General features: G+C 37.3%; 1 protein-coding gene across 9 annotated transcripts in view; it reads left to right on the top strand.

The window, feature by feature from the left end:
* Positions 1–13,584, top strand: part of LOC117985758 (broad-complex core protein isoforms 1/2/3/4/5-like) — a 93,361-nt gene extending 79,777 nt beyond the window's left edge. For 7 of the 9 annotated variants that reach the window (XM_069501587.1, XM_069501586.1, XM_069501585.1 and 4 more), the window contains 4 exons: positions 944–1,174; positions 1,684–1,896; positions 3,811–3,925; positions 4,943–6,726. In XM_069501587.1, the coding sequence (XP_069357688.1) occupies positions 944–1,174; positions 1,684–1,896; positions 3,811–3,925; positions 4,943–5,259 (876 nt within the window). In that variant the 3' untranslated portion in view covers positions 5,260–6,726. Of the gene's footprint in view, positions 1–943; positions 1,175–1,683; positions 1,897–3,810; positions 3,926–4,942; positions 6,727–7,538; positions 10,912–12,029 lie in introns of those variants that run through there. The other 2 variants (XM_069501590.1, XM_069501588.1) reach the window with 2 other exon arrangements.
* The last annotated feature ends 40 nt before the right edge of the window (positions 13,585–13,624 follow it).

Raw genomic sequence — 13,624 nt, forward strand, 5'->3', positions numbered from 1 at the left:
AAGTAAGATAACTATATCAAGTGGGGTATCATAAATGAAAGGTCTTCACCTGTGCATTCTAAAACTGATTTTTATTTATTTTTATGCATCATAGTTTTTGAATTATCGTGCAAAATGTCGCAAAATACGACTGTACTACGGAACCCTCAGTGCGCGAGTCTGACTCGCACTTGGCCGGTTTTTTTGGATACACTATGTTATCCATACTAGGCGTCGATTCTCTTGTTTTTCCCTAAACTAAATTTAGAGTATCTGCATATCTTTCTTTTTAACATTGCTAAAAAAGGGGCGGAACATGGATTTTAAATTGAAAGACTCTAAATTTAAGTGCATGCTTGCTGCTGAAACAATAGGCTGCCAGACGCAAGCCTATTGTTTCAGCGGATTATAGCAAATTAAGCTTTTGGTTCCTTGTATATCATGGACTTCCGCAAAATAATGCCTGCTTCTGTGGAAAACCAAAGAAAACCTAGATCCACGCGGAGGAAGTCGTTGACTTCATCTATGTAGTTACAAATAATTAATAACCGCCAAGTGCAAGTGAAACTCCCCTTTTGAGGCTTTCACAGCTTGGAAAACCCCACAAGTCAAAACTATGTTTGTTTCAAAAAGTTTAAATTGCAGATGTTTAAAATACAAGTGACCTTTATTTAATTCAGATCTTTGCTTGGCAAACTTCAGAAATAGTAATTTTTTTTTACATCATGATGAAAATAAGTCAAAAGTAAGGGACTTAAAAATAAATAAAAATCTATTAGAAGAAAGCTTTTGCACATCTAAAACGGGTTTTAGTGACTTGACTGACTTGAGTAAACGCTGCTTAACTAGCACAATAAACTATTGTATGCTGTAGTAACTAGGTCACACCACCCTCACACCCTTCCTCATATAAAGAATACTAATTAATATTTATTATAAAATATGTTTTCCACGTTCCGTACAGTCAGAGGAGCGGTCGACGCCGTCCGTAAGTGCGGAGAACCTATCGTCTCGCGGGGAGTCGTTCGCGACGCCGCCCGCGGCGCACGCGCCGGCCGCCCTCACGCCGCTGCCACAGCCGCAGCCGCCCGCCGCGCCGCACGCGCCACTGCACGCGTTGCCGCCCGAGAAGCGGCGCCGAAAGAACTCGGCGGTGCCCCGCGACGACATGGACCTATCCTACCGCCATTATGAGGTACATCAATCTCTGATTATAAATATTTGTTATTACCTTGCATTTACATATTTACCATCACGGCGTAGCGTGCCACTCGCCGTTAATGCCCGATAAATAATTCGTTCATAATCTCGTTGCGAGACAAAAGAGGCAAGAAAGAAACACAACACATGTTATACCTAAGGTTTGGTTATCCCGGCGCCTCCTCCACTTAAGCTTATGTGTAAGCTGGTTAAACGTATTCGGTTCACCACCCCGCACGTCCACTCTGGCGAATGCGTACCTATACGTAAATGCATGCTAAGTCACAGTCGTTTTTCCTCCCCAAATAAGCTTTGTCATTTTTTTTCTTTCTACATTTTTATGTTACAGTCTTTAATTAGAAGGAGTAAGAGCGCATTGCGAATTAAGCCAAATTATTTATTGGTTCCTTTGATACTTCTTCTTGTCTTGGCAAATTCATCAATTTTTTTATGGAAGCTGTGTTGTAAATTTTTTTCAACATTAACTGTCGCTTTTTCATCCAGGGCCACATAAAAAACAGTGCAGTAAAAGGCGGGTCAACAGGCTCGGGATCAGAGCCATCGACGCCGCCGCCCGCGCACGCAGGGCGATTGACACGCTCGCCCGCACACACGCCGCTGGTCAAACAGGAGCCCGACTCGCCCTACCCCGCGCCTCACACGCCGCACGCGCCGCACTCGCAGCACCACGCGCCTTACGACCAGACCCACCTACCGGTCAGTACACATTACATTAGTCTACACATATTAATATGCTCGCCAACCAACCAACAACAACAAAAAAGATTTGACTGCAACTTTTTACTTGTAAAATACGAAAAACTTTTTCCCCGACATATTATAGTTATGGAGGCGAGGTAGCTAAATGGCGTAATTCAACGGCGCCGTCGAGACCTATCAAAATCGAAAGATAAAATAATTTCGAAAAGAAAAGCTCGTATGGTAAAAACCATTTTAGCGGTGGGTTTGGCGTGTACGGTTTTTCAAAAATGTTAAAAAAAAAGTTACTTGGGCATTCTCGAGCGCGTCAGATATTCATACTACGTATGCCCCAAGTGCCTCTGATAACAACGATATACTAATCTGCCGGTTTGCGTGGTGGGGGTAGGCATATAAAGTAGTCAAAAATGCAAAAAAAAAAATTACTCGAGCGCGTCAGATTTTCGGAAGGGGTGTTGAGTAGGCCCCAAGGAAGCTCCCTTTAAAAAAACTGACGATTTCGGCGCGACGATAAGTTACGATGAATTTTTGAAAATGCAAAAAAAAGTTTTGTCGAAATACTCGAGCGCGTCAGATTTTCATAGGGGAGGTTTATCTCGGTATCCCGAAAGCATATTTTCTTAATCTGACAAAAATGTCGGTGGGTTCTCTTAATCTGACCGAAAAAAGTTTTTTGGTTTCTTTTTCCTTTCTTTCTCCTTGATAAAACGGGGAATTTAAGAATGACAATAAAACGATAGATACAACCAACGTAAATGTAGATGAAATGTAGTACGAATTGTATTATTTATTGTATAAAAAAATGAAATGATAGTATTATAATTGTATTGTTATGTATGACCTTTACATTTTTGCTCAATACAATTCATCGTCTTCTTCTTCATTGGAACTTTCATACTGTGGCTCCTCATCCACAATTCTTCAAAGAGACCTTTTTTGTGTAAAATAAAATTACCTTTTTTGTTTATTTAAACTTTTTTTTGGTAAAATGTATCGTTCGCGACTTATATGCCGCAACGCGTTTTTGGGAAGGCGAAATGGCTCCTCCACACTTCCGGTCATGCGGAAACCGGCAGATTTTGTATTTTTAGTAAGTTTTAGATTATATTCTTCAAAATAAAAAAAATAAAAATCGCGCTCGAGAATGCCGGTTTAACGTTTTTTTTTTACAAGTTCGCGACCCTATAACTCGGCGGCGTCAAGGACTTATCGTCAGATTAGTTAAATTTAGTCTTAAAACACTAAAATCAACCCCCAATATCTTAATCTGACGCGCTCGAGTATTTCAGATTATCGATTTTTTTTTACTAATCTGATCGTCTATCCTAGGCGCGCGTCACTACATATAGAGCTAAATACTTTACAAGGTTGTTCTATTAGGTCTAAGGTATCTCTCATATCTTAAACTGCCACGCTCGAGTATTACCGAAAATTCCCCTATTCGCCTCCCTAACTATTATTAACATTGATATGAATAATAGTAGTTTGAATGTTTCTGAGTAATGCCTACTGCATAGATTAATAATTATTGGTCTCGCTCCGTGGCCTACTGTATGCTTTTTTTAATTTTCTGTTTTCCTGTGGGATCACGTTATTCATCCAGGATAAAATATTAACATGATGCAATAATATTATATGGATAATATTAGTTTGATCTTATAATACTTTATTTTATAGTATGAATGTTGCTTAGTAACGCGTAACTGGTCCTTTTTCGTTTTCCTTTGAGAACATGATATTTTCCGGCAAAACATTAGCATGGATGGACATGGATAATATTAGTATGAATTTGTACCTTTCATCAAAATCGGTTAAACGGATGGGCTATGAAAGCTAGCAGACAGACAAACACTGTCGCATTAAAATACTAGTACGGATTATCAGTTGTGAAAAACAATTATGAACTTTCAGGGTATGGGTGTTAATGAAATGGCCTCAATGTTGGCCCAACATCCGATGTCCAATGAGTGCAACGAAGGCGATTCCATCATGCAGCCCCACCCTGATCAAACAGACACAATAGATGGTGAGTTCTTTATACATTGTATGGCGATCGCCATTGAAACTGACAGGCCATGCCGCGGCCGGGCAACTTATAATAATGGACTTTTGCCCGGGCAGGGCACAGTCTAGCACGAATAGATTTGCCTGTGTCCTATCCTGGCACATGCCCGGCCCTTACACGGTCTAGGAAAACTCCACCTTACAGTTTAATGCTTTATGTTCCTAAATTTTAACTTCCATGGCGATCGCCGATAAATAATTGATAAAATATTTTGTAAACCGTATTTCAAATTGAGGTCAGCCCGTTATTCTGCTGCATTGAATTTAAATATTATTTATGGTCATTTTACGGTAGAGTTGTCACCGTACATTTAAATATACTAAATATTATGTTTAATGAATATGATCTGAAAAATGTACAAAAGTATTGAAAATAGTGGGCTAGCCTCGATGCTTGTTTAATTTGTTAATTTAATTTGCTCTAATAGTATTCTTTTATAAATATGCAGCGATGCTTAAAATTTGAATGAACAGTGATTTGTATGGTACATTTTATAAATGAAAGTAAGCATTTCTACATATGTATAAAAGTATATCGTCCTGATGCATGTGCATACACGTTTTGCATGAACGTCGCTTCTCATTTAGTTCTACTTAGCACTAACCATGCGTTTAACGCTTTTTACTTTCTTTTCTTTTGATGCTTTAATGATGATTTGGATTCAATGAAGAAATCGGTGTGAAATGATTTCTCATACAGATTTGGCGCCCCCGGTGGGACATAGGTCATGCAAATGTCCAAACATTTCCTATTATTTACTATATTACTCTACAACAGTATCTTCGTAAACCAAAGAAGCGTTTAGTCAAGTAAGGATTGAGCATGTAAATACGGGTTTTAGGGCAAGAAGTAAAACAAAAAATCTGAGTGTGCTAGTGTTTAGTAGTTAGATCAATACAAAACGGAATTCGTTTGCATCAAAAGTAGCATGCCATATTGACAATATAACGACAAGTCAAACGGTTGCGTATATTACAGGTGAAAATTATGCCGACGAAAACGATAACCCCCAAGAACAATTCGGCCACAATATAGCAAACATTGAGAGCATAGTAAAGTCATTCAAAATTGCGTTACATCACAAACCCTATTCTTCGACAATGGCCTGTAAAATATGTGGAAAAAATGTAAGCAATATAAAGAAGCACCTGAAATCTCACAATCCGGAACAGCATAAATGCCCTTTGTGCCCGATAATATTAACGCGAGCAGACAACTTAAAACGACATCTTCGAATGAAACATTGTTCTGTTCTAGGGCAAAATAATTTTTCAAATATTCAGGCAAAATGTTAGTAAGATTTCAAGACGTAGTAGATGTGTAAACAGACCAAATATTTTGAGTAATGCATTCGTCTTTCGAGTTCCTTGTAATTTTTGAAACTCGGGTTTTGTAATTTTCCGAAATAAATAAAGACTAATGCACTACTTCCTCGAATGAATTTAAATTTTTGTCAGGGTTTTTATATTGGTTACTTTTATCGACTTGATTTTTAAAGTTGTACCTAATTTTATGTTCTAGAAGCGTCTTATGTATTTAAATCATAGGGATTTCATTTCAAACAAAAGAAACTGTATTTTTTATCAGGCAAGAAAACTTAAGTTAATTTGTCTGAAGTGTGTTTGGTAGGTATTATAAAATGTGGTAATAATATTAAATTAAACTATATAAATACAAACGATACAGATTCTTTTGTATGTATCTTACTGGAACTATTATTAAAATATAGATTACTAACAAAGTGCGCTTATTCAGTGATCCTAATCGTTACCTACATACTAATAAGTTTTGTAATTAGAATTAAGGTGTGGTGTGTTTTTTTGTCCTAACGGGTTCTTAATTTTATTTCTTTTCTTTAGTCGAGGCGGTAATTTATGTATTTTTAACTTCGAATATAGTTTTCTCACACTTGCTATCCTCGCTAAAACTGTTGTACATCAACTCATGTACATCAATTACCAATAATCGAATCAAACAGTGGACCAACAATAGACTTCTCATGTTTTAATCATATAATTGATCTTAAATATTTAACAAACATACTTTTTGAGTAATTGTAAAAATATAGGCAATTATGTCGTATACCTACATTGCCTTACTAATTTATTATTTAAAAAATGCAACATGTAATTCATAATTTCGTACAATATAACTCTTCACCAATATAACTATTCATGCAATCGAAGCACATTTAAAAACAAATAACAAGTAAAAATATTTGACTTGTAAGCATTCATGCTCAGACAAGCTGTCAAGCGCTTAGAAGAAACTTTTCCTATGTAAACTTTTGCTTTTGAAACAAATAATTTTCTTTAAAGATAAATTGCGAACTTCATAGAAACTTGTGTGAGAAAAGTATCTTAGGACTAACAGATATTTGTTACCATGTTAATTTGTGTACCTCCGAACTAATAACAACTGTAACGAGACCGGGTATCATTTGTCAACTTGTGTTTGATCCGTCAGCATTCTTGCCTCTGTCAGTATTATTGTGAGTACATTAAATGAAGTTTTGCAGGTAAATGAGATCCGGTCTAAAGTGTACACTAACGTATGATGATCTCTTATTGTTCCTTGTAGACTTTGTAAGGAAGCAACACTAACATGTGCGAGGTGTGTCAAAGACTGATCTTTTGCTTATTGTATTTTAGGAACATACCACTTTAAGATAACTTATTTTCCTTACTTCGTATTATAATTACCTTTTGTATGTAAGTCTATCGTTACTGTGTGTTCGTTGCAAATATATTCCTTTATTTTTACCTATTTCTTTTCATTTTCATCCTATTCCATGCTTTCTTTATTTATAGCAGACCTATATCTCAGACTTCTGCATTAATTATGTATACAGCCTTGGTGACAGTAAAAAGTAAATTTTCACGCAAATATATAAACACAGACAAATAACAAACACCATTTCTTCAATCATTGATTCATTTCTGCATGGATCTCTTATAAACTATCATTATTCCGAAGTTGTTTTAAAATTTTGGTTCGACTCATTTTCCAATAAACTAATCTTTGATAAATGCTTTTGATAGTGCTACGAGGAGCAAATAGCATAGCATTAACAAATTAATCTCCAAGCTTTTTTAATAGTGCTAATAATATGTTACCAATCTTCACACAGTAGAAATTGGAATGTTTTGATCTGATCGATCGATTTAGACAGCGAATAAAACTGCTCTACCTGAAGATGTGTTCTTAGGTATTAATTTAGATTCAAAAGTTATTAAAAAAATTACTCGAGACATCGTTTTTGCAATCCAAATTCTACTGTAATTTTGTGATGTCTCAACTCCTAATACTTTATAATTTTATTGAAAATATCTGTTGAAACAACTTATTGCAGAAGCTATTTAAATAGCTATGTAAAGGTTAAACGTTAAAGGGTCCGAGTATAAAAATGGTCTGACCGTAGAGCAACTTAAAAAGATAGAGACTCGGAAAAGAGATGCAGAGTTAGAAAATTGTAAAGATACAGGGTCGGAGGAGGCCATTTTTATACGGCGGCCCCGCGAGTCGCCCCGTGGCGGGTCGGGCGGCGCAGCGCAGTGACGCTGGCTGGTTGCAGGCTCCAAGGGCTGGCACATGCGGCTGACGTTCGAGCGCGTGGCGGGCGCGCTCAACCTGCACCGCTGCAAGCTGTGCGGCAAGGTGGTGACGCACATCCGCAACCACTACCACGTGCACTTCCCGGGCCGCTTCGAGTGCCCGCTGTGCCGCGCCACGTACACGCGCTCCGACAACCTGCGCACGCACTGCAAGTTCAAGCACCCCGCCTACAACCCCGACACGCGCAAGTTCGAGCCGGCCGCCGCCCCGCACGCGCCGCCGCCGCTGTTCGCCAACCACCTGGACGCAGGCTTCGACTGATTGTCCATGTACTGGCTCGGCCTCAACGCTCTGTGAGCGCGCGCCGCGCCAGCCGTGCGCCGCGAGGCGTGCCGCGGACGCCTCCGAACGTTTTCCTATTTAGGATTAAGCTGAAGTGCTATTACTTAAGCGGGCCTTAAATTGAGTTCTTAACTCTCGTTTTAGTATTGTCTCGGTTGTGCATTTGACTTGCCCCAGTGTGACCTTGTATATGATTCCGCGTAGGGAAGTATGAACGGACGATTCCGCGACGGAATTACCTTTAAGTCGATGTTACTAAGATGATGACTCGAAGCGTATGTAAGTAGGTAAGCAAATTTTTCTATACCAATCGCTATACGGGAACGGGCAAAAGCAATAATATGATGTTAATTTTATTACCATATTATTTTTTTATATTGTATCGATAGAGTTCTTAAGCTATTTAAATATACACTACGTCGAGTAGCGGTGCGACCGCGAATGACGCTGGCTATTGCGGCCCCGGACGGGCCACACGTCTTGTTATATTTATTCACTAGATAGGAAATTATGAGTTTCCTGTAGCTAATTATATTTATGTTATTATATTATCCTGTGGAAGGTGCGGAACGACAACGGAAGGATCGGGAACTGGCAAGAGATTGTGATCTGTCGTCGGTCAACGACATATAAATATTGACTGAATCTCAGTGTAGATGCATTTGTAACTCTATGAGGCCTTTGCGAGCTGGATATTATTAAGGATTTGTGATGTATTAACGGATAGCGCCTAAGGAAACATACGAAAAGATTTTTATACTAGACTAGTTGATCTATTTACGGAGATTGTTTTTTATACTTAGATATATTCTATTGTCTGATTTAATATAATTTTATATTTATATACCTATGTAATATGATTTATTAGTGTTGTTTGTTTTTATTGATTCATGAATCATGATATAGTAACATTGGTTTCGTTAATCGAGTCGAGTTTCGACTAGCAGTAATACTTGCGATGTTAACATGTTTTATTATTTTATCGTTGTAGTTTAGTTGTGGTAAGTCGCTCGGTGCTGGAGGTCCAAGACCTCTCAATTACTTTAGGGTAGGGAGGAACGATTCGAGGTTGCGCATTTAGTAACTAATATTGGCATTCTACAATTGGGACTAACCTAGCGTTTACGTATGTATTTTTCAATTTAAGATTTAAGATGTTACATTTTTAGCTAAACACTTTAGAGTGGTACGGTAACTGAAATGTGATAAAATGGAATGGTGCTAGAACCAAGAGTGATAACACGCTACGATTCGACTCCTATTGTAATATTAATGTTTTATGATTAGTTACTTTGCATTAACGTAAGGCATCTAGCATCCGGCTGAGATCGATCTGGCAGGATCAACGGGTATACTAGCGTCCGCGCGACGCGTTACATACTATAAATACACACTTAGAGATTACAGTATCACTCGAGATTTTATCTTAATTTTTTCGGACCTCTTCAAACTTACTAATGTATCTAGATTGTTAAGTCGCCGATTGTATAAATCGATCTTACTCTGTGGACACTCGCATGTTCGTGGACGTGAGACGAACCGCATCCAAATAGTTAAACGGGATCGTTTCACATATTTTCTAAGTTGTGGCATTAGTGCTGTTATTAGCTGTGAACGTGCAAACCACTTGTGCAATTTTTTAAAAATAGTCATAACTCGTACCTAGATTATACAATTTGTCTATTGAATATAGGGGCCCACTTGATATAAGCACTAAGCTCCTTCGTTCCTTTATCGATAAAGTTATATTTAACTACCGAACGTTTCTTCCACAAAGATTTATATTTAATTTTAAGAAAGTTAAAGATTTTTATATGTAAAGTTTCAAATGATGTGGGCACTTATTATTTGATGGCATTTCATACTCAGTGCAATATTACTAGTTATTTAATAACGTAACCAAACTAAATGATATTTTAAAATAATTAATGTTTTGGAAAGAAAGTAACTACCAATTTGTATCTACATAAGTGAACTCCTAATTTTACTTCGTAGCAACGCAGTTTGGGTTACGGGCGGTGTACAGGTTTTATAGCTGGTAATATTAAGATAGCTTGTTTACCTCTGCCGATCGTCATAGTTATGTACTGTTTATTAATTTATTATCGCGCAAGTTAAATATGTTGTTGGAATAGATCATAGCTATCCGGTAGCGGGCCGGCCCGGCGGGAGGGTGCAGAATCGCTTCGACTAATCTTGAATGCATTTTGTATATTACTATCACTCGAGACCAATTTTTAAATATTGAATTTGCTATAGCAAATCGATTAGTAACATAGAATATTATTTTAGATATTTTAGGTTAGGCTACTATGATAGTGTCTGGCCAGAATATTTTGGAGTATCACATCGTTTGGCTCAGAAAATATCTCCCTTTGATCTCTTTTCAGCTTTCAGAAAGTCTGTAACTTAATGTTGTACGGTGACCACGCAATTAACTTAATGAAAGCTAACTTTATGCCATATGGAATTTACACATAAGATTAACGAATTACTAAATTTAGTCTTATGAAAATGAGGTCTTGTGGACCTAGTCACTTATTTGGCCAATCTAATTGAATATTCCAATTTATTGTATATTATTAAAATTTGTCCTTTACGTCACGAAAAGTGGCGTAGTATTTGGAAGCAATGGAGTGCAGGATGAGCTCTATGGTTATTTTCAGGATAGCAATGGTCTAGTTATGTTTTATTTTGTTTCTTCTTTGTAACATTAGCCAATTTGTTATAGTGTCGTGTATCACAATAGTTTTATACTGCTAGGGTCGGGGGTGTCAAATCGTGTACCTTAACAGCTGATTATTCAGTCTTGTTATATTTTTACATGAGATTTTATGAACGATTTGTTGTTTATGAGTATTTTAAATGTCTTGGTTTGATGCCTCCATTAAAAGTTTAATTTAAATAATTTTGTTTTATGCAAGCAGTTAATGCAATTTTTATTTCACATTGTTTGATGTTATGTAATGCAATTTTAACATGTTGCAAACTCCTGCATTTATCTGTTGTATTTATTACTAATTTTTACATTAAATTGTGGTATGTTACAATCCGTGTAGTTTCAGTTTGCGTTTTACACGCTCCACCCCATTTGCAAAGTATTGTACGTACCGTCGTAAGCAATGCACGGCCTCATCCGCCTGAACACTCGCCGTCTTTGTGTACTACCTACATACACAGCAATGCTTCTAGTTGACGACATCATCGACCGCGATAGTACTCATGGTGCATGGAACTGGGTGACTTAGTGCAACTGAAAGTATTGTTGACAACCCGGTGGGCCGATTACTTTAAGTTTAGAATATGCATCTCGTCAATATCCTCAATGTGGCAACATTAATAGATGTTCATTGTTAGATATAAATTTCAGAGCCCTCCGAATTATTTATCAACACAACTCTGTTTAAAGAGATCACACGAAACAAATGAGTTACTAATAAATATAGCACCCAAGGACTAAATACAATATGTTCGTGTTGATAAATACTGAGGGTACACAAGGCCGTGTGTCGCGGCAGGGGGCGGTTACCGTTACTAGATTTTAACTTTAAAACTAACAAAACGTTTGATAACAGCGGTATAGAAATATGATTTAACGTTATACTTTTATTATTCTTAACGGTAAATGCGCGTCGAGCGAAGATGCTACTTTGTACAGAGATATGTGTTTAATAGTTAACGGTAGAAGTATTGTTACTTTTACCGGTAATAATAATGGTGCAATCCAATTATCTTCATTGCGAATTTGGTATGGTACTGCCGTACTGATTCTGAACACAATTAAATTTTAGAGTATTCGCATCCTCTTATGAATGTAATATGAAAAGGACAGACACAGTTTGACAGTTTTAAATTTAATTTAGAGCTGTCAAACCTCGTGACTTTAGCTGCCAATCGCGAGCCTTTTGTTTAAATTTGTAGAGCGCACTAAAATTTAGAGTCTCTCAATGTAAAATTCATGTTCTATCCTTTTTTAGCTATATTAAAAATAAAAAGATGCAGATACTCTAAATTCAGTTTAGAGAAAGGCAACAAAATCGGCGCCTGTTAATACAAGTATGGTTTTCGTTACTTTTTAACGTTAATATAACGGATAACGCTACAAAAAATAGCGGTAATTCGGTCCCCGACCGCGGCACCCGCTGACGCCACGCGGGCGCTGTTGCAGAGCGCGCGCACGCCGCGCCGCAGTACTCGTACCACAGCATGTTCGTGGCGGCGGCCGAGAGCGCGGCGCTGTGGCGTTGCAAGTCGTGCGGCAAGGAGGTGTCCAACCGCTGGCACCACTTCCACTCTCACACGGCGCAGCGCTCGCTGTGCCCCTACTGCCCCGCCACCTACAGCCGCATCGACACGCTGCGCTCGCACCTGCGCCTCAAGCACGCCGCGCTGCTGCTCAAGCACTGAGCGCCTCACGCCGCCGCCCGACCCCTCACCGACACCGAGGCTGAAGCGCGACCACCTGGCGCCACTATTATTTCTTGTTATTGAAGTAGTTTTGTCATTATATTGACGCGATTTACAATTATCTTCGTGTACGTAGATAATAATTTATCGCACGTTTTCGTGCTCTATTTATTGTTCTATAGTGTATGGTAAATGTTGTCACTAACAGGGTAAAATTATCGTGAACCGGGAAATTTTGGCTAATGTGAAAATAACTTGCGCCGCCTGATGGTGAGCTCTTAAATATCACGCTCTTTTTAATAATATAACATTTACAATGGATATTTCAAATTCAGTATTAAGTATATCTGTGAATAGGCTAAGTCTCTTCATCTTGTTTGAATTAGGCTTTTAGCGGTGAATCCGAATTACATTTTCCGTAGGTATCTCTTTGAAATGAAATATATTGCCAAATATTCTTCATAAGCAGTACCAAAATATAACCTGTATGAGGTGGTAATTGATTTTATTTTTGATTGAAAACAACTACTATTAGACACCATTAAATATCTTTTGCATAAAGTATAGTTGTATGTAACTATTTAGAATAAATTGAGGAAGACGTAACGCGAAAGACTGAAACGGCAACAGCTTGTGATTGGAAATGACATGACGACGTGATGTGTATATAAATTGTAAATCAAAATTAGCTAAACTTTATTGTAAAATCTTGGCTCTAAAGTTAGTGTTCAAAATTAAATGAGATTTAACACTTAAATATTGAGCTGTTTTATCAATATCTAAATATATTGTTTTATCCCCAAATTATATTTTTGTAAAAATATTATCAGCAAAATTTGCATTATATTAAGTGTCTAGGTACTAGCTTATAAAGGTCCAATGTCGTTCGAATAGGTATGTATAGGCAAAATATAATGTGTAAATTATCGTGCTTAGTCTAAATGTAATATTTATAAAATATATTTAAATGTAAATACTATGGAATTCCAGAATCTCTCAATTTATGATATTATTCACTAACGATATTGCATAGACATTGACTTATTACTTATAACTTCTTAAACGAGTGTCGAAAGGATATAGTTACCTACTTATACCTACCTAGTATGAATTTACTTGCTTACAAAAATTAACTTTGTGAATTTTTTTATTATTATTTTTTATTACAAAGACTGTTTCCTTCTTGGTGATCTACTTGTTCGATCGTTTAACGTCATAACGACGCAGGCTTGGTATATGTTTATGAATGTTAGTAATCTAGTTACTTAATTAATTACATTCATGTTGTACATAAATTTATTAAATGTAAGAAATCATATAGAGTTTTATTCTATGAAGTCACTTAGTAGGTATAAA

The sequence above is a fragment of the Maniola hyperantus genome, chromosome 10 (assembly GCF_902806685.2).
Source record: "Maniola hyperantus chromosome 10, iAphHyp1.2, whole genome shotgun sequence".
Taxonomy (NCBI): domain Eukaryota; kingdom Metazoa; phylum Arthropoda; class Insecta; order Lepidoptera; family Nymphalidae; genus Maniola; species Maniola hyperantus.